At 35.9% G+C, this 22,469-nt stretch overlaps 1 protein-coding gene across 1 annotated transcript in view; it reads left to right on the top strand.

Moving 5' to 3' along the window:
* Positions 1-22,469, top strand: part of LOC105539461 (CLIP-associating protein 2-like) — a gene marked incomplete at its 3' end in the record, with an annotated part of 134,965 nt that overhangs the window by 43,758 nt on the left and 68,738 nt on the right. Inside the window, exon 7 of the mRNA XM_011979751.1 lies at positions 7,989-8,059. Within this exon, the coding sequence (XP_011835141.1) occupies positions 7,989-8,059 (71 nt within the window). The remainder of the gene's footprint in view (positions 1-7,988; positions 8,060-22,469) is intronic.

Raw genomic sequence — 22,469 nt, 5'->3', positions numbered from 1 at the left:
TTGGCGCCCTTAGCATATTAATCATAGTTTAAAAAAAATTCCTGGTCTGGTAATTCCAACATATCTTCCATATCTGGGTCTGGTTCTGATACTTGGTCTCTGTTTTTTTTTTTTTTTTTTTTGTCTTTCATAATGCCATGTAATTTTTTTTTTTAATAGTTGAACATGATGTGACAGGTAAAAGGAACTACTTGAAACAGGCCTTTAGTAATGTGTTGGTAAGGTATGGGGTAGAGGAAGTGTTCTATAGTCCTATGAGTAGGTCTGTTTTAGTGAGCCTGTGCCTCTGGATTGTGAACTTCACAAATGTTCCTTAAGTATTTCCCGCTCTCCCCTCACTTACGTGGGACAGGATGGCTAGCTAGAGTGGGCGGGAATCATGTATTTCCCTTTTTTTGGTATGGAAGAGTATAGTAGACTGGAGTTCGGGATTTCCATTTCTCCACTTGGAGAACTAGAGCAGCAGGAGATGGGTATTTTCCTAGGTCAGTTAGGCTCTGATAAAACCCCAGCAGGTTAAGTCTAATTAAATAGTTTCAGGAGAACAGAATACTCACATATTTCAAATTGGTTCTTTTTCGGTTCTCCCTGCTGGAAACATGATAGGATTTTGCACTGATACTCACTCTGAAAACCAAGTTGAACTCTTGGAGGTAAAATTCAAAAAGTGTGGTCTCCCTCTGCACCACGATGACTGGGTCCCCTGGAGTTTTTGACTCTCAAGAGTTGTCCACTCTGAGCCTCCAGCAATTTGTTAACTACAGGTCAGGTTTTCCTACTCTGACACTGGTTTTCACAGAGTCACAGAGGTTTCTACTGATGGGTTATGCTCTGGTAAGTTGTGATTCTCTGTTTTCATCTCTCCATCTCTTAATTTTTGGTGCAGCTGTTTGCCCTGTGACCTCCCTTTTCTTACAAATGTTAGAAGAGTTGTCGATTTTTTAGTTTGTTTAACTTTTTACTTGTTGTTAGGGCAGAGTAGCAACTTTCCAAGCTTCTTACATATGGAAATCAGAGGGGGGAATTACTTTTTAAAAAAATATTTTAAATGTTTATTCAAGTAGGAACTCCATACAGAAAAGTGCACAAATCATTAGTATACAAATCTATGAATTACAACAAAGTGAGTCCATGCAAGTATCCACCACACAGATGAAGTAGAACATTACAACATCCCAGAAGCCACTTCAAATCCTTTTAAATGTTTACCTCTTCTCTTCCTAAAAGTAACCACAATCCTGACTTCTAACACCATAGTTTAGTTTTGACTGTTTCTGAATTTTATATTAATAGAATCATATACTTCTTTGTGTCTGCCTTCTTTCTGTTAAAAATTATGTTTTGTGTGTGTGTGTGTGTGTGTGTGTGTGTGTGTGTATGTTGGGTTGTTGGATCCAGCTACAGTTGTTCATTTTGATAGCCTTATCGTTTTCCATTGTATGAATAGACTATACTTTATGAATTCAAAACTGAAGATGGACATTTGCATTATTTTTCGTTTACGGTTTTTATGAGTATGCTGCTAATAACTTTCTCGTATATGCTTTTTGGTGTACATACTAATTCATTCTTTTGGAATATATCTTAGAGTAGAATTGCTATGTCAGAGGTGATGTTCACATTTAGTTGATATGGATAGTTTTCCAGAGTGGTTGTATTCCATTTATATTCTCACTGGTACTGTTGCAAGTTTCCATTATTCTACATAGTCACCAATATTTTGTATTGTTAGGCTTATTTTTACTAATTTTAGGTTCTTAATGGGTGTGGTGTTTCATTGTGGTCGTAACATGCATTTTTCTGATTACAAATAGAGAGGAGCACGATTTAATCTGTTTATCAGCCATTTGGATGTCTGTTGTAGTGTTCTTTTCAGGCCTCTTGCCCTTTTTTTTTTTTAATTGAGTTCTCTTTTTAAAAACTTGATTTGTAGAACTTTTTTATATGTTCTGTGCACAAGCCATTGTCAGCGCTATATGCTTCAAGTACCTTCTCTCTCTCTGTGACTAGCTTTTGTACTTTCTTGGTGATACCTTTTGATGTACATAAATTCTTAATTTTAAAGTAGTTCTTAGTCATTTTCTTTATGAGTAGAAATTTCTGTGCCCCGTTTATGAAATCTTTGCTTACCCTAATGTATGAAGACATTGTTGTATGTAATTGTCTTGAAAGTTTTATTCACATTTAGATCTATAATCCACTTGGATTTGTGTGTTTGTTTGTTTTTTGGCAAATACAATGATTAAAGACTTCAAGTAAAAAAATTTTTCATGTGGATATTCACTTGACTCAGCACTACTTTTTGAAAACATCTTTCTTCGTTTCTTATTTTGTTATAAATTAAGTATGCATATATGTGCTTAGAATTTTTGCATCTGTGCTCAAAATGACATTGACCTATAATTTTCCTTTCTTCTTGATTTATATCTTTTGTTAGTAATGTTACTTGTTAGAGGAAACTCTTTATTTGAGTTTCTTCTCATCAGAATTAACCTCATAGGGGTTTTATCATATGCAAGTAGCTAATACTTTAATGTTCTTACTGAAATAGGCCAATGACTTATTACCCCTAGCCGTTCTTACCATTCCTCCCTCCTCTAAGTCGGTAGTCACTTGGCAGATGAAGACTCTGAGACCCAGAGCAGCGACAGCTAGTCAGTAGGAGGTTGATGGCTTCCTGACACCCAGTCCATTGTTCTTTCTTCCATGCTGTGCTTGTGTCATTCTCCCTGGTGATGCTTCTTTAGCAGGTAGTAGGCAATGGAGAAGGACTCTGTGTGGGTACCTGAGCTTTGCTTTTCAAACACGCAGAGTGTTTTCTATTCTTGATGCCTATGGCCTCATTATTTTATAGGTAGTATTTCGAATCCTCAAAATAACAACACATATTAAACAGTTCTTAAACTTTTGTAAGTTAAAGCATGGATTAATTTTGGTTTACACCTTTCTTCAGACTATTGTTCCACTATTTCCCTTTTTCCACTACCATATATTCTCAAGAGTTTATACTGAATATTACATTCATTTGAAACAAGTATTCTTTTGTTATGGTGATCGAATTCTAACTTTAATTTTTAGAAGGGATAGTTTTGATTCTCAAATACAACTCCCTTTATGGTTTCCAAATTTTCTGTTTGATATAGCCTGCTAAGGTTAAAGTTTGTTTTTGCCGACTCTTAAATTTTTATCAGAACCATTCTTCTTTGTTAAAACAACTAAACTTAAGTATGGTTCATAAAGACATTAAGTCAAATAGTGTTTTTTTTGTTGTTGTTGTTTGGTTTTTTTTTTTTTTTTTTTTGAGTTGGAGTCTCGCACTGTCACCGGAGCCGGAGTGCAATGGCATGATCTCAGCTCACTGCAGCCTTCGCCTCCTGGGTTCAAGCGATTCTCCTGCCTCAGCTTCCCAAGTGGTTGGGATTACAGGCCCCTGCCACAACACCTGGCTAATTTTTTGTACTTTTAGTAGAGATGGGGTTTCATTATGTTGGCCAGGCTGGTCTCGAACTCCTGACCTTGTGATTTGCCCGCCTCAGCCTCCCAAAGTGCTGGGATTACAGGTGTGGACCACTGCGCCCGGTGAAGTCAAATAGTTTTAAAATAATAAAAATAATAAAAAATTAAACAATTTTTTTCTATTAAATATATTTTAAAAGGTAAGTTCTGATAGTATGGTCCTAGCATAACACTAGATATAGATCATTGGAACTATACTGAAGTAAACTTGTATTTTTGGTCTGTTGATTTTTGTCAAAGATGCCAAGACCATTCAATAGGGCAGGAAAGAATGGTCTTTTCAACAATGGTGCTTTATAAACTGGATATCCCCGTGCAAAAGAATGAATTTGCAACTCTTCCTCACTCCACACCCAAAAATTAACTCAAAATGGATTATAGAACCAAATGTAAGAGTCAAAATAATAAAACTCTTAGAAAGCACTAGGCAATAGTTTCTTAGATACAACACCAAAACACAAGCAACCAATGGAAAAAATAGATAAATTGGATATCACCAAAATTAAAAACTTATGCTTCAAGGAATGCCATCAAGAAAGTAAAAGAAAACCCATATTATGGGAGTAAATACTTGCAAATCAATTTTTTTATTTTTGATAGTCTCACTCTGTCACCCAGGCTGGAGTGCGGTGACACGATCTCGGGCTCACTGCAACCTCCAGCTCCCTTCAAGCAATTCTCCTACCTCAGCCTCCTGAGTAGCTGGGATTATAGGTGCACACAACCATACCTGGCCACGTTTTGTGTTTTCAGTACCGATGGCGTTTCACCATGTTGACCAGGCTGGTCTTGAACCTTTGACCTCAAGTGATCCTCCTGCCTCGGCCTCCCAAAGTGCTGGGATTACAGGCATGAGCCATTGTACCTGGCCGAAATCAAATATAAGACACGTATCTTGACTATTATAAAGGGCTCTTTACAACTCAATAGTAAAAGGACAGATAACCCAATTTTTAAAACAGACAAAATATTTGAATTTCTTCAAAAAGAGTATACAGATGGCAATAGCACATAAAAAGATGTTTAACACCATTTAACCATGAGGAAAATACAGATCAAAACTATTATACACCCCCAGGATGACTAAAATAAACAATGATAGACAAATAAAAATTGATAGACAATAACAAGTATTGATGAGGGTGTAGAGCAATTGGAACCCTCATACATTGCTATTGGGAATGTAAAGTTGTGCGGCAACTTTGGAAACAGTTTGTAATTCCTCAAAATGTCAAACATGGAATTATCTATAACCTAGTAATTCCATTCCTAGCCATATATGCAAGTGATATGAAAACATGCCTCACAAAAACCTACACACAGGTGTTCATGACAACATTATTTGTAATAGCCAAAAAATAGAGATACCCCACATCTACATATGTCCATTACTTGGTGAATGGATAAACAAAATGTAGTAAATCCATACAATGGAATATTATTTGGTCATAACAGGGATGACTGATACATCATGCATCAACCTTGAAAACATTCATGAAAGAAGCTAGTCACAAAAGGCCACATATTGTATAATTCCATTTATATGAAATGGCCAGATATGGCAACTCATAGGCTAGATATAATCTTTAGGGAAAGGAAGTAGATTAGTGTTTGCCTAGGACTGGAGAGATCAGGGTAAATGGGGAAGGATTGCTAATGGGTATGTGGTTATTTTTTGGGGTGATGGAAATGTTCTAAAATGGATTATTTGGTTGCACAACTCTGCAGATATACTAAAAATCATTTTATTGTACACTTTAAAGAGGTGAAGTTTGTGGTATTGAATTCTATCTCAATAATACTGTTTTTTAAAAAGATAAAGTCTGAGATACCTAATTGTCTCTTTCATGTTATACTTGGGATTTATTATTCTTATTCTAAACTTTTAGGTCTGGACTTCGGTTAGAGTTACTTTCCTAATTCTGTCCTCCTTACCCTATGAGTCAGAACCTCCTAATGCTTTACTGGCCTCTATCCTTATCCTAAGTCAGAACCTTCCTAGAGCTTTGTAGGCCTCCTAAATTGTGTTTATAATCTTTTGGACAATCCAGTCTCTGTTGTATTTTTCTTCCATTGAATTTCCTAATTTCTTCCCCTGAATTACTTAAAATATCTTAGACTGTTCGTTCTGCTCTTAAATTGTTTGTTTCTTCCTTTTTTCACCAAATTATATGTACAATAATCATCTATTATAAATGCGTTTGTTTTTCTAAAATAAGTGTATAGAGTTTAATGATGGGGTTGGAGGGATTCTGTGAGGGCCACGTAGAAAATTATACTGTGTTTGTTGTTTTGTTTGCTTTAAAGATAAGTTATGAACTTATCCTTTATAAAGTTTTGAACAGGTGACTAAAATATTTTTAATAAATAAACAAAAGTCAGATGTTAATTTTACTTGAAAGTTGGTAAAGTGAGAAGCATTAGAAGGAAAGAGTGACTGAGGAGAGTACAACAGTCATAGGAAGAGTGTATAGAGTAACTGAAGAACTGGCAGCAAGGTTAATGCTGTGAGGTAATCATCTCCTCTCTGTGTCTATCTTAGCCCAACCCAGTCCCAAAAGACCTTTGGGTGATACCTTCTCCTCTGACCCCTTCTTCCTTTCCCCTCCCCTCCTCTCTCCCACATTCTTACTATATTTGCCTACTATTTCATTTGACCCCTCTTCCACTAAAACTGCTTACATCTAGATTCCTGTCTCCATGTATTACCTGCCTTACCTTAATTCCTTGCCAGCCCACTTCTCAGCTTTCTGTCCTAAATTTTCTACTCCTGTTCTTCTATTCTATAGCCAAATGTTATGCCCCTTCATGTCTTGTTCTGCTTTTTCTCAGACAGCGCTCCGAAATCCTCTCCTTTCTTTCCTTTTTTTTTTTTTTTTTTCTGAGACAAAATCTCACTCCATCACCCAGGCTGGAGTTTGCAGTGTCAGGATCTTGGCTCACTGCAACTTGCGTCTCCCAGGTTCAAGTGATTCTTGTGCCTCAGCCTCCCTAGTAGCTGGTACTGTAGATATGTGCCACCACACCCAGCTGATTTTTGTATTTTTACTAGGGATGTGTGATTTGCCATGTTGGCCAGGCTAGTCTTGAACTCCTGAGCTCAGGTGATCTGCCCTGGTTGGCTTCCCAAAGTGCTGGGATTATAGGCATGAGCCACCATGCCCGGCCTCCTTTCTGAGGTTCCAGCCTCCAATTCCAATGCTTCCTTCTATCTCATGTCCACCTATTGTGTGTGGGCAACCTGCTTGGTGTCTGTCCAACCCTCCAGAATATACTACTCTGTAGGATAAAGAGACCTGTGTCTTTGAAGTGAAATGCTTTCAGATATGTAAATAGTTGTATTTGTTGAATTTACTGGAAGTAGGAGGTGATGTTAAGGTTTAGAAATTCTATTATAATGAATTCTTAGAGGAGATTTCAACTAAAAAAATTTTTTAGTTAGTCCTTACTGAAATAAGCCAATGATTTATTTCAAAAAGTACCTGTATCTTTAATTTACTGGTAAGAAATGACCACAATGAGGACCAAGGCTTAAGTAAGGTTTTAGGAAATGAAATTGTGACAGATATATATGGGTAAGTCAGTGAAGAACATTTGGCAACTAAAGGCAATATGACAGTGACCCTCCTCCCTTCCCCAGTTCTCTAAGTCACAAATTTAAGAATGAGTCATAGCACAATATATTGGAAAGGGAAAGAAAAGCAAACAAAAAAAAAAGGGCTATCAGTGTTATCCCATTTCACTCTGAAGGAAATTTGTATATGAATATAAAAGTATCAGAAAGGATACAGTTAATATATTCTGTGAATGATAGAAATGTGGTTTTTTTCTTTGTTCCTGTTTATATTTCCTAATTTTCTTTTATAATGAATGTACATCACTTTTGTAATAAACACATTTTTAACTAAGAAAAGTGATAGCAGAAGTGCAGAAAGTAATTATCCTGAATATAAAATTAGAAGCACCAGTGGAATTGGTGTTGTATGAAAATAGTCATGTGAAACAGGGAAAGCATTGGATTATCAGTGATATTAGCCATCTCTTTAGTTTTTGATATTTGATATTTTGTTGTTTTTGTTTGCCTTAAGTTACTTTGGCATGATTTTTATGTGCCTTTAAAAGATGTCTTGGTGACTGAGTAGACTGATTATGAGGTTGAAACTAGAATATTTTTGATGGATTTGGAGAATTGATTTTATGATGAAGCATGAGAAACTGCTTTGTGTAAAAATTGTCTTTTCACAAACATACCTGCAAATATGTAGTCCTAGCTATATTTGACTTCTTTCAACTGAAGAGAGATGGGTTTTGTGTCTTTTTTCAGTGATTTAATTGTGAAAGAGAGTTGTATAGAAAACTAGCTGAATTCCTACAATTGTTTTTTCTAAGGGAATGGTGAAAGAAATTGTTTCTATTTTATCTATATGTTAAAAAAAAAAATCAAACAAACACAATTTATTCTTTATTCCCAGATTAGAAATGATATTTGCCAAATTTGATGAAGTGCAAAGTTCAGGCGGTATGATTTTGAGTGTCTGCAAAGGTAAGAGTAATTAAGCTCTCAAATATTTCTAAGACTATTTAGCAAAGTTTTAGGCACTAAAATGTATATGACTGATTCAAAAGAGTTGATTTTGTGGCCTGAAAACTTAGTTGAGATATAATAACAAAATATTTACATCCTGCTGACAATTATCCATCCTCTGATTCTTTTGGAGTGAGTGAAAATTTAATAGTGGGTCAGTTGTGTAAAATGATACTGTTCTTTTTTGTTTTTTTTGGTGATACTGCCTTATTTTTTGTGTCTTCTGGGTCGAGGTATGACCTTCGTGCCCTCCATTTTCTATGCATAAAATGTGTTTTTAGACCTGGAATAATTGTTTTATTTAGTTGTCTTTAACAGAAATTGTGGGGTTGATGGGTTCTGTATATAGACTATCTGGGATGATACTGATCAAGAGACTCATACACAGGAACTTCACTAGCATAATCATCTTGGGCTTCTTAAGTAGAATGAGACCATGTTGGAATTCAGGGACGTTTGGAGTTAATATCTAGTATTGACTTGATTTTTGTGGTTCCTCTCCTTTTTGTAAAGTTGATAAATTATGTTTAGCTTTGTTGGGTAGCATTTGCTTACACTTGAGACTTTAAATATTAATTAGCCATATATGTAACAAATGTATTCTGTTTCCAAAGATAATATAGGTTGTTTTTCCACCTAGTAGTTTCATATTAAAGAGAGTGTGGTTAATTTAGTAATATAAATGATGTTGAAGTAAAAATTTGGTGTGTGAATTTATAGTCAAATAATAGGAAAACTAGTTACTCACAAAATTTAGTTACTGTTCTTTGGGTTAAACCAAGACTGAGGATGTGTTACAGGAAGTCAGAAGGAGTAAGTGAGTGTTAGAAAGAATGTGTTTACCCACATCTAAACTTAGTTCCAGAAGCATAAATTGACTTCAGTGCTACCAGTCCTCACCTTGAATGCCAGAAGATTCTCACTTCACTTCTCTGAATAGAAAGTGTTTTAAGTACCTTCTCCTTATTTTTCTAGCAGTTACCTCTGTCAATTTCTAAAGAAACCAGAAACAGTAGGAAGAGATTAGACAAGATCCTTGAACTTGTGTGTTTTCATAACATGATCGTTTGTGTATTTCAGACTAAGTAGTTACAACTCTAAGGAAAAAAAAGTAGAATACTTTTAAAATCTGAGGTATTCATTGTTTGGGTGTGGTTTATTTCAAAAGCACTGTTATTCTTGTATTTTGTGACATTATTTCTGTTACCTTCAAAATAGAGCTTTTTTGTTTCTTATTCTTTAGTTCCCATTCCTTTTTCTATTGTTTATCACTCCATAAACAGGGAGGTTCAGAGTTAGTCTCTGGCGTTTATTTTTTTTTGAAGAAGACTTCAAAGATTGTTTGCATTGACAATTACAGTCTGAATATTGCAACTATGGTCAAATGTGAAAGTTAAAGTCTATATTGGTCATAATGTTTTTGATGATAATATGCTGTTATTGAAAAATTCCTTAATGAATTATTTAACAAGAAGATGCGAGAAGAAGGAAACCTATTTATCATGTTGGAAAATCCCAGGGCCCAGGCCTCCTCTTCCCTGTTTTTATTCTCTTTCTTAGTGATCCAACCCGGCCCAAAGGCTTTACATGATAACTCTTTGCTAATGATTCCCAATATGTAGTTCCAGCCATCATTCATCTCTCCTTTGGGTTAGGTCTAGACTTAGTAGCCTGTGGCCTTGATGACATTCCCATTTGGCTGCCTAATAGGCATGTCAACTTACTATGTCCAAAAATGAAACCTGTTATCTTTTCTTGCGCCTCAGATCTGTTCCTTCTCCAGTCTTAGCCATTTTAGTCAGTGGCACCATCGTCAGCTCAAGCTAGAAACCTGACTTGATTTCCTATTCTAACTGATCAAACATTTCTACTTCTGAAATACTAACATATTCCAAATTTGCTTATTTTTTCTATCTCCACTGCTAATATCCTCTCTAAATCTCCTTTAGCTTTTGCCTGGACTACTACTGTAGACTTCTGTTCCATGTTTGCCCCCAGGAATCCATTTGCTACTGAGAAATCATAGGGATCTTCTTAAAATGTAAATTAGATCATGTCACAACAGGAAGAAGATAATGAAATTTCTCCCCTTAAGGAACCTGTAATCTAGTGATAGAGATAGATCATAAACAAGTATATACAATGTGGTTACAGTTGGTAATGGAGAAAATATAACTACGCCTTGTTTAATGAGTTTAAATTATTCATAAATACCCTGTGCCAAGTGAAAGACCATTAGATGAAAAAATTACTTTCACCAGTATTGATGAGAAAAATTATGGTGTGTTTTATCCCAGCCCGTGATACTTGAGTTGTTTTCCCAGGTAGAAAAATATATCAATTGAATACTGAAAACAAATTTTTATAAGTAACAATTTGAAGGGAAGTTGTACGTAAAGTAATATCATGGAGTTTAATTCAACTTCTTCTTTATTTCTGCACAATTTTTCCCCACAAAATTTTCAGGCCTTTGTTGATTCATTTTTATTACACACTAAAACTAAAACTGTAAATAAAGTGATAGAAACAGAAAACATTTTAGGAGAGAGTAAAAGCTCAGCATGAAATCTTGTGGAAATAGTTCATGCACACAAAGAGCTGTTGAAGATACTACCTTTTCTCTCCCTCACTTGGTGTTATTTATGCAAAATAAATTATTTTGGGTCCAAACATGGCACGCAGTTCAAATTTGTTCCACTTGATATTCTGTGACCAGAAACTATTATGGTAAACAAAATTTTTTGGTGTGTCTTTGCCTGAAACCATAATAATGAAACATCACACATCTTACAGCATATTGATTTAGAGTGTTTTATGATGAAAAAAATCATTTTACTAAATACAAGAAGCCAAAGGATTTGTTGTAAAGGTGCTACAACTTTTTTATAGCTAACAGTTGTCATCCGAACAGTCATAAGTGAGCTATAGAGTATTTGATGGTTTTTTGAACTCAACTTGTCATTTAAAAGTTAGGCAGAGTCCCTAAGTGCAGTATAATTAGCTCTGCTATTAGAAGAAAACCGGACTTAAAATCTGTCAGATTGTGACTAGAAGGAGGGAACACCAGCCCTGTAGGAAAGAAAAGACTGAAAGTTGGAGGTCCCCTGCGATTATGGCAGACTGTGGTGTCGTTATGGAGCTTTCCAGACAGTCTCCTGCACAAACCAAGGATGTAAACACTAACAGTGTTGGTGACTGTAATTGCAAATCCTTTTCTCTTTCACCGTGAAAAAAACTATGCATAATTATTATTTGTCGAGTGTGTGTGTAGGACCTAATACAGTCTTGGCCATGCAGTCCTTGTAAAGTATTTTCTGGCTTCTCTGTTTGAAACAGTTGCTAGGAAAAGAATTGTTCTTGGAGGCTGGCAATAAAATAAAGCCTGGAAATGAGGCTTTGAAATTACCTTAATATTTGGCTTCTATGAGTCAATAAGATAACTTCGAATCTAGTTTTGTATGTTTTTATAACATACCCTTTAGTGAAAAGCAAAGCAGCTCTTTTCTTTGGTTGATTTTTAAAATGTATCTGTTTGTGACCATGAGCTCCAGGACCTTCCTTCAGAGCTTGACAATGTGCTGATGGTTCTGCAGCTTGGATAGAGGGTGCTCTGCGCCCCTGCAGCTGCGCATTGGCTAGGTTCTGTCTCCACCAGAAGCAAGCTTTGTTCCGTGTGGCCCTGCTGTCCGCACACAGAGCAGCCTTTGATGGGCTGCCTTTGACGTGATTTGTTTACGGCAGCCAGAAATGCTTCCTGCATAATGAGAGCAGTTAATCATGGAAACTGGGCTATTCCTGTTTGTGCACTTCTAGCTGTCTTCTGTTGTAAATATTAAAAGGTAATGACAAAAGGATGAAAACCTTTTTAAAAAGGCGCAAATCAGTTAATCCATCAGATCATGTGATTGCTACTGATTACATGGATATCTTTAGGGAAGCAGAAAATGATTGCTGAACACATGCCTTGTGTTTTGATGATTGCATTAAAAGTCCCCCAGCGGGATGGCATTTATTGGCTCTCAGAGCTTTTCTTAGATTAAATTTCAGGCAGCCAGTACAAGGAGAAACATCATAACCTGTATCCAACAGCATATGTGCAGCTAAAGAATAATCTTAATCAAGTCCTTCTAGGCTCTGCTAAATAAACGAGGGTTTTCAGCAAGACCCCAGACTTTTATTTTGAAGTGGAGTAGCAGCTGTTGGCTATTGCGGTGCAGAGCTGCAGCGAGGCCTGGGTCACACAGTGCTCCGGGTGTCTGCAGGCTGCAGGCCGAGCCCAGTGGCGCAGGCACTGAGCTGTACTTATTTGCTGTGCTATTTGACCTCTTGATTTGAGAGAGCTCCCTGGACCATCTAATGGCTATGGGAGATGGTGAGTAAGATTTATTTTTCTTCTTTTGCTTGTGTTATACACTTCCTTTTAAGGTGACGAGCATTTGCTGTGTAAGAAATACATTTCTCCCTAAAGAATGAAGGACACTTGTGTGTTTGTGTGTGTGTGTACACTTGTGTGTGCATTTATGCATGTGTGTGCATGTCATTTGACATCTTTTTTTACTTGATGTATCTGTGTGGGATCCGGCAAGTATAAGGTGACAATTTACCTTGTAACCCAAGCAAGCTTCAGTCTTGGTGGTAGATACGAAGGGATATTCGAAGAAGCGTGGAATATGTGCAGAAGCTTAGAGGAAGAACACTGCCTTTGGAGGAATGACAGATTTTGGCAGGAGGATTTGACTAGCTAGCTTGATATCCTTCCTGTTATATTTGATACAAGTAGAATTATGTGGAAGTAAAATATTTAAGGAAGCAAAATGGCTTGCTATGGGCATTATTTTAATTCATATGATTGTTAATTGTCAGTGTCCCTAGTAAACACTTTTCTAGAAAATATTTAACCTTTTAAGATGCACAAGGTGTAATTTGATTAAAAATAGATTTTTGCCAGTGTTTCAGTTTGGTAAGAATAATTTTAAAAACACATTATTTCTATAATGCCTAATAGTTCTCCAAAGCACTTTTGTATACTTGATATATATTAACTCCTCAGGTATGAACAACTCTATGAAGTGTTCAGAGTATTTTGGTATTTCCATCTTACAGATTGGGAAACTGAGACCTGCTGAGACAATATGTCCCAGATCCAGGCACAGAAAGCAAACCAGAACCAAATCTAGGGTCCCAAATGTGCATTTGGTGTTTTCCATTATAACACTTAATACTTGAGCTTTTTTTCTTTTTCCGTTACACCTTTTTCTGTTATGAGGGCTAGAGGTATACTTTATAATCACATCAACATCACAGATATGTATGAAGGGAAATCTGAGGTTCCTCAAAAATGTTTTGAGTGTTTTTTTGCTAGGTTCTTAAGGAAGACTGGTCCTTATCTGGAGGTTTTAACTCTTAGTGGTTTCAGCCTTCTTTGACTATGTATGTAGTGAACTCTTCTAAAAAGTAATTCCCCTAGGGGCTATGAGGGATAGGATACAAGTGTATCAAAATGATGGCATTGGTAGACAGTCATTTAAACTATTAATGTACATTTAAATGGAAATCTGATAGAAAATTTGGTTTGGCAGATCGTCATGATTTATTCAAAGAATTTATGTAACCATTTTATATGATCTTATGGAAATAAATGAGAAAACAGTTTTTCAACTATCAATTTTTAAGACAAAAGCAGGATTAACAAATAAGTTCTCATATACTTAAAGGCATTGCCAAGTTTCTCCCTTTTTTTAAAAAAAAAAAACCTAATTTGTAGATAACTCTAAATGTTGCATTTGGTGTAGGCCATATCCAGATTTTGTTTTCTTTCTTAAACATTTTAGGTTCAATGGTTATAGTTTTATGTTTACTTTGTTTTTCTTTTTTTAGATAATACATAACATTTGGACTGTTTAGGAATATATTGATTATTTTTTTAAAAAGTAACCTCTGACGAAGATGAGAGGATAACATTTCAGCTAATTCTCTTCTATAAAAATGTATACCTTTATAAAAAATTTAAACAATAAAGATATGTATATAGTAATAGGCTATCTTGGAATTTATATAGTTCTTAACAGTTTGATATATACTCCTGCATATTAGTCTTTGTCACATCCAATGCACATACACTATACCAGAGTCATGTAAACATAAAACAGGAACATATAAAACAAATGGATTATAGTGCCCCTACCTGATGTTTTTTGTTTATTTTAATTATGAACTTAATATACAATGTCATTGCCCTTTCAAAATTCAAACAATGAAAATAAAGCAAAAATCCCCTCAAAACCACCTTCAAGACCTGATCCCAGGTATAAACAGAGGAGAACACTTTAATTAATATGGAGCATGTCTTTTTCTACCTGTTTTATGTACATATTATCAAAGTATATGGTTTTGCTTTGACTGTGTTTACATAAATGATACCATTCTGAATGTAATTTTGCCATTTGCTGTGTTTACTCAGTATAGGATGGAGCTTTTTAAAAAATACCATTGTGTTATTCTGCATCATTTTTTTAAACGGTTCGTAATATTCTATAGTATGGACATATTATAACCATTTTGTCTTCTATGGAAATTTATTTACTATATATAATTTTTCTAAATGGTTCTGAAATAAGCACCTTTGTACAAACCACATGTGTTTGTGTATACACACACACATATATATTTCTTAAAATAGTCTGGACGTGGAATTTCTGAATCAAAGTTTTCATTCATTTTAGAATTGTGTTAGGTATAGCCAATTTGCTCCAAAAGAGGCTAAAGCCACACATACACTCCCACCAGTAGTGCCTGCTGTCCTACATTCTTTTCAGTTCTGGTTATTATTAAAATTTGCCTGTCAGATGGTTGAAAAATATCTCGCCCTGTATAAACATCTGTGCTTTCTGATAAGATTGATCATCTTCATATGTTTGGTTATTTATATTTCCTTTTCGGTAGATGCCTTTCAGCATCGTAGCCAACTTTTTGGTTGTTGTTTGTTTATACTTGCTTTTTATATATTCCAGTTATTAATCTATTATCTATTGAATATGTGATGTAAGCTTAACTTCAAGACCATGTGAAAGATTTCATTAGCAGTTTTATTTCTAGGCAAACTTGGATTCGTGAAGCACTATAATGGCTTTCACTTAAGAATAGGGGGCGGGTTTGGGGGGCTTTTCAATTTAGTTGTCCTCACCCTTACCCATGAGTATTAAACCAAGCAGTCATATAATCATGCAGTAGCTCTGGTCAGTCAAACCAGATAGAGTTAAAAACCTGTAGGATTATTATGTGGTGCTGAGCCCTGCAGTCTGCCTCAAAAAGCAGGCAAGAGGAATTTGGCCTTTTGTTGTTATGCTGCAGAGTGGCTGGAAAGAAGTAAGGTTTTGTTGTAAATAGATTGTTTCTAAACTTTTAACATTTCAACACAATCTATTATTCCAAAAATGAGTTTTTAAAAATGTATGTACAAGCAATGATATAACCATGACTTTCTAGAGACCAGCCTTCTGGGACTGCATCGAACTAATATATAACTTGGTGTCTATATATATACACACACACACACACATATAACTTGATTTGTATACATATCTATAGCTTGGTGTATATATATACACACACACACATATATATAACTTGGTGTGTGTGTGTGTATATATATATAACTTGATCTACAGTTGTTTATAGGACAATAACAAGAAATTAATACTAAATAGATCTCTCTTCTATGCTGTTGAATATTCTTTGTGATACACTAGGACTGGATAATTTAAATTAATGACAAAGCAACCATTTGACTTACTGGCAGGAAGGCTAACTTTTCTTGTAGGAACACTGATAGAGGGAAAAGAAGTCTGTAAGGTGAAAAAGTAAATTACAAGGGACAGAAGACTGGGCATTAGCAGTAATACAGGCAGTAAGTAGCAGGCACTAAGATTGAAAATAGACAATGACTAAAATAAAGCCACCCTATAGTACCTTCCTGCTGTAGCTATTGAAGGTGTTGTACAACCATCCTGTGTTTTAGGTCTGTGTTAAGGGCATCTAAGTGCATATACTTTACCTTTGAATAAATAGTATCCTTCTAAGGCAGTCTCATTTAACCCCTTGGATCCAGGGGGTTGGGCACCAATAGTAACATATCCTCAAACCTGGTGTTGCTAATAAACTTGAATCTTCAAGAAAAGGTTTACATATTTTCTTTGTACATATAGAATAGTACAATTGATGTTCTTACAGCTGCAATACTCTAAACTGTCTTGAAAATTTAAGTACTTGAAATGACTAAATTTTGTAAAGGTTCTAAGTAAACCTTATTCTGAGCCTCATTTGTTATTTAGTTTGATATTATGGCCATTATGGCATGTGTTATTTAATTTCATTAATACCAAATAATGGTTTAAATTGTGATTGTCTCTTTACTTCATTGGACTATTCAAAGTCTTGAATTTTTAAAGGACCCCATTTAAATAAAAGGGCAAAAGTCTTCAAATATATTTTTAACTAGTCAGTTATATCTACCTAGAAATTTCAAGATACTTTATCAAATATCTTGGCCTCTATTCCGCTTTGTATAGAACTGACTTTCTTATAAATAAATAGTTAACTAAGGTTGTGCTACTGAGAATACTGCATCTTCATGTGAATATTACAATATAGCCAATTGTCTTATTTTTAAAGTGCTTGAATTTTCAATTTCTAATAATTTTACTAAAGTTTTTCATTTTAGTTTAAATTGAAGATGTTTTAAATTTTTACTATTTGATTCTTTTACTTCTGAAAGCTTGTGATTTTCTTTAGCTGTGGGAAGCTTTCTCCTATTATTTTTTCGTAAGTTTTCCCCTTTATTAGTTTAGTCTTTTCTTATCTATTATTCAGATATTGAACTTTCTGGGTTGATCTTCTGTCTTTTATGTTTTGTCTTCACTTTCCAGTTTTATGTCTTTCTCTTATCCTATATTCTGGAAGATATCCTTGACTTTCTTACCCAATCCTTCTATTAAATTTTAACTTTGACAAACAAAAGTTTAAATGTGTCTAAGAACTTGCTTTTTCCTTTTTCCATGGTTCCATTTCCACAAAATCCTGTGTGTGTGTGCACACATGTGCACATTTGTGTGTAAAATGTTGTGCTCCCTGAATCGGGAATGAGAAAGAGTTTAATAAAACCATTCCATAGATTTTCCGTTGCTCCTTGTGCTCATCCCTGTACTTTCTGGCTTAGAAATAGTCACTTCTCTGTTATTTTAGCTTCTGAGAATCACAAGTTGTGGCTTTACTGTGGTGTTAATGGTGTTATTCTTCAGTAGCTGTTCGTTCTTTTTTTTTTTCTTTTTTTTTTTTTTGATAGTTCAGAGCAAAAGGAATGTGCATTCTTTTTATTTGCATCTTTTAAGAATTCATTGTGATCTTTTAGATGCTGATTTCACATATTCCACCTTCATCTCATTTTCTTTACCTTTTTGAGTTATTTTATTGGGATTCCACTGCAGGATTTTAAACAAGGGAGTAAAGTGATTAAAATTATTATAATTTTTTAATGAAGCATTTCAAACATACCCAGAAATAGAGAGTATTATAATGAACTTCCATTACTACTCATCATCCAGTTTCAAGAAATTATCAATACATGACTAGTATTTATTCATCTATATCCCTACCCTATCTTTTCCCAGCCGTAGTATTCTGCTGGACTGAGATGTGTGTGTATGTGCACATGGTACTCATCATGTATATCAAATAAAGTGTCTTTTAGAAAGACAGTTACAATACCTTTGTCACACCTAAAAGTTTAACCCTTAGTGTCAAATAATATGTTCACATTTTCTCAATTGTTTTATAAACATCTTTTTACAGTTTGTTTTGAATCAGTGTTTGAAGAAGGTTTACCATTGCAATTGGTTGAGGTACCTCTTAAGGCTCTATTCATCTATAGGATTTATCTCACTTTTTTCTCCTCTTGCCATTTATTTATTTATTTGTTTTATTTGAGACGGAGTCTCGCTCTGTCGCCCAGGCTGGAGTGCAGTGGCCAGATCTCAGCTCACTGCAAGCTCCGCCTCCTGGGTTCACGCCATTCTCCTGCCTCAGCCTCCCGAGTAGCTGGGACTACAGGCGCCCGCCACCTCGCCCGGCTAATTTTTTGTATTTTTTTAGTAGAGACAGGGTTTCACCGTGTTAGCCAGCATGGTCTCGATCTCCTGACCTCGTGATCCGCCCATCTCGGCCTCCCAAAGTGCTGGGATTACAGGCTTGAGCCACCGCACCCGGCCACCATTTATTTATTGAAGAAAAAAAATGTGTTAAATAGTCTTCCTGCACACTAGATTTTTTTATTGTGTTGTATGGTGCTTTTATATTTCTGCTTTTTAATGTTTATCTCCTGTATTTCCTCAAAATTGAAAATTTTTCTAATGACTTGATCATCAGAATCAAGTTTCATGTGTGATATTTTGGATTTCTGTCAGAAGGCATACACTGTCTGATTGTCTTTCTTTGTGATGCTAATATTGAACTGTGAGTTTAGGTGTTACCAGCCTGATCCATCCTTTATACAGTTCCCCCTCAGCCTTTCATTTAGTGATTTTGGCAGGCATTGATCCCAATTGCTTTTTTAGAGGATTATATTGTCTACTTTGTGATTTGGAAGGAAGTCAAAAATAGAAGCAAGGAGACCAGTTAATAGACTGTGGTAGTAATATAGGCAAAGACAATACTGGTGTGGCCTTAGATTAGGAGTGGCAGCAGAGGTAAAGAGAAATAGGTGGATTTAGGCACGAGAACTGTTGGTAGATGATCTCTGTGGGTCAAAGGAAAACTTGAGGTGGGTTACAACATTATGAGCTTGAGCAGCTGAATAGATGGTGACGTTATTTACTGGGATTGGGGAGGACTTGGGGAGATCAGTTTTGGATGATGTTGGTGTTACGTATCTATATGAAATTAGAGTGACTTGGAGATACCCATGGGGGTGGATATCTAGTAGGCAATTGGATGTATAGGTCTGAAACTCAGAGATGGTCTAGGCTAGAGACAAACATTTGAGAGCTGTCAGCATATAGAAGGTATTTAAAACCATTGAGAATAAATGAGGTCATTTAGAGAGTGTGTAGTCTGGAGAAAAGGAGAATATTCAACATTTAATTGTTGGGTAGAGAAAGAACAGCCAGCAGAAGATACTTAGCTTGAGGTACCTGTGAGATTAGAGAAAAGCCAAGGAGAGCTTCCCATTGCAAAAGCACAGTGTGGAAAGTGTAGACAGCTGAAATTTGAGTTTTCCGAGGCATCTGTGGTATAATAGTTTATAGGGATTGTTGTTTCCTAATCTCAGTTTGTAATTTAGCTGTTAGATATAACCATAGTCACTGCTGGATATGCAAGAGTATAAAACAGTTTAGAAATCCCACATCTTGTTGTTCATTGTTTTAATTAGAATAAGGAAGGATACAACTTCAAGGGAAAAGAGGAACTTTGGTATAAGAAACTACTTAATGTGAATCGGAGCATATTTTATGCATGAAAATTCATGGTGTTGGGGGTTCTTCTTACTGAACTGTTTGTTTCGCTGAAGAAAATTCACACAAGATGTATTTTTTTTTTCTATGAGATGTGGTATAAATTTTGGCTTGCTCTTTTATTTGCCATGTAAAATGGAGCAGTTTTTCATCTTTTATATGAATTTGAGAAGCAGAAGTTTCGGGTTTTGGAATACATGTACCCATAAAAGTGAAGTGGAGGCCGAGCGTGGTGGCTCATGCCTGTAATCCCAGCACTTTGGGAGGCCAAGGCGGGCAGATCATCTGAGGTCAGGAGTTTGAAACCAGCCTGGCCAACATGGTAAAACCCCATCTCTACTAAAAAGACAGAATTAGCTGGGTGTGGTGGTGCATGCCTGTAATCCCAGCTACTTAGAAGGCTGAAGCAGTAGAATCGCTTGAATCTGGGAGGCAGAGGTTGCAGTGAGCCAAGATCACACCATTGCACTCCAGCCTGGGTGATAATAACAAAACTCTGTCTCAAAAAAAAAAAAAAAAAAAAAAAAAAAGTGAGGTGGAAAGTTTAGAAAGCCATTTCAATACATGGCTTTCCTGAAGTGAGAAAAAGAAAAAAAGGGACAAGGCATGATTAATATAAATTCACAGACCCTTATCTGAAACCTTGGGGTCCACTTGTGTTTTGGAATTCGGAATGTATTAGATTTTAGAAAATTAACAAGGTCATACCCCGTGCATTATGTAACTGTTTCTGCTGGGCTTGGGGCAGTACCCTATAATCAAGCACATTAATGTTTTTTGGGTTTTTTTTTTTTTTTTTTTTTTTTGAGACAGGATCTCACTCTGTTGCCCAGGCTGAAGTGCAGTGGCGCGATCTTGGCTCACTGCAGCCTCTGCCTCCTGGGTTCAAAGGATTCTCCTGCCTCAGCCTCCCAGGTAGCTGGGATTACAGGCATGCACCACCACAACTGGCTAATTTTTGTGTTTTTTGTAGAGATGAAGTTTCGCCATGTTGGCCAGGCTGGTCTCAAACTGCTGGCTTCAAATGATCCACCCACCTTGGCCTCCCAAAGTGCTGGGATTACAGACGTGAGCCACCACGCCCAGCCATGTTTTTGCCATTAAATGTATGTGAGTTCATACTGAGTAGAATACACATAAATAGCTTCATGTCAGTTCACATCATGTTTTGTCATAAGCTGAGTTCAGATCAGTTTTATGCTACCAAATGAGTTTAAAAGACAAAAGCTGGATTTTCAGAGCTTTTTGACTTTCAGGCATGCAGATACGTCATTGTGGGCCTATAGTGTTTCAGTGCTTGCTGGGGACAGTTTCCAAGTGTTACTTGAGGCAACAAAAGGTAAAACCTTATCTTAACTTGGTCTTCTTTTTCCTTCTCCCCTTCTCCCTTCTTCTACTCCTTCTTTCCTTCAGTCTCTTCCTCCTCTTTTTCCTGCTCTATTTTTAATCGCTTCCTCCATCCACCTCCTCTTCCCCTCCATCCACCTCCTCTTCCCCTCCATCTCTTCCATTGTTCTCCATTTCCTCCTCCTGTATTTCATCTCTTCTCCCTCTCCTGCCTCCTCCATTTCCATCTCTTCCTCCTTCATTTCCATCTCTTCCTTCTCTATTTCTTCCTTTTCTCCATTTTCTTTCCTTCTTTCCCATCTCCATTATATAGAAAACCACTGCAGCCTGCTCACTTTAATAATTTCTATCCTTCAATATATTTTAATATGCTTATCTTGTTCAGTTTCTGCACCCAACCATACCACTCTCTTTTTGAAACTTTGGAGCAAGAACAAAAGTGTCAACATAATCATAATTTGTAGTTTGCTTTTTGTGTTTGATTCTTCTTTTGTTTATTCAGTATTATAGCACCTACTATATGTATCCTAAATAATATCTTCTGATTTGTCTTTCAATTCACTAATGATCCTTTGAGTTGTGTCTAAGCTACTGTTATGCCTGCCCACTGAATTTAAATTTCAGTTACTATATTTTTATTTGTAGAAATTGCATTTGGTTATTTTAAAAATCTATGTCACTTTTAATAATTTTTCAATTCCCAAAGTCAAGTTTGCTTAGTTATTGCATAGTCCATGTCCGATAACTCTAGGATTTTAAGTGGGTCTTTTCTTATTGTCTTTCTTTTTATATTGTTCTTGGCTCATGATTTCTTGATTCCTGTTGTACCTGGTGCCTTTTGGGAAATTATTTGTGGGAATAATTTGAGGCCAGACACTTCCCAGGGAAAGTTTGCATTTTGTTTGGCTGTTGGTTGGACACTTCCCAGGGAAAGTTTGCATTTTGTTTGGCTGTTGGTTGGAAGTACTACCTGTCTGAGCCCACAGAGTTTAAGGTCTTGAGTATCTGGACCGCCCAAGCAGTTGACCTTAATGAATCACTCTATTTGATTCACTTCTCTGTTATTCTCTTTCAAGAAGAGCTTGAAAGGAATTGACCGTAGGAAAATTAAGATCTTATTTGTGATTTACTTTAACCTCGAGGGTATAGTTGTTTGGTATACCAGCTTTTTGGGGAAGAGTCCTCTGTTAGACACTGCATCTAATGTGGGTTTTGAATTCTGTTCCCTTTGCCCCACAAGGCCTTCAGAATAGAACTAGCTCCACTGTACTGGTTTTATCCTTGTATTTTTTACTATATTATAAAATATTTATTGCTTTTATTATGTATAAAATATTTACATTATTTAGTGTGTATCATTATTTGCATTTGTAATATTGCTTTAAATAACTTAGTAATGCTTTCACTGGAGACTGAAAGTCTCCATACTGTGAAATGTGTGCCATTCTAGATATTGTTCCACATGTTGAAGATATAACAGGGGCAAAGCTGACAAAAGTTTTTAATCCTATAGCTCA

This window comes from Mandrillus leucophaeus, unplaced genomic scaffold, assembly GCF_000951045.1.
Source record: "Mandrillus leucophaeus isolate KB7577 unplaced genomic scaffold, Mleu.le_1.0 Scaffold2057, whole genome shotgun sequence".
NCBI classification, from domain to species: domain Eukaryota; kingdom Metazoa; phylum Chordata; class Mammalia; order Primates; family Cercopithecidae; genus Mandrillus; species Mandrillus leucophaeus.
The sequence above is the reverse complement of the archived record's forward strand: the minus strand, read 5'-3'. Positions and strand labels throughout refer to the sequence as shown.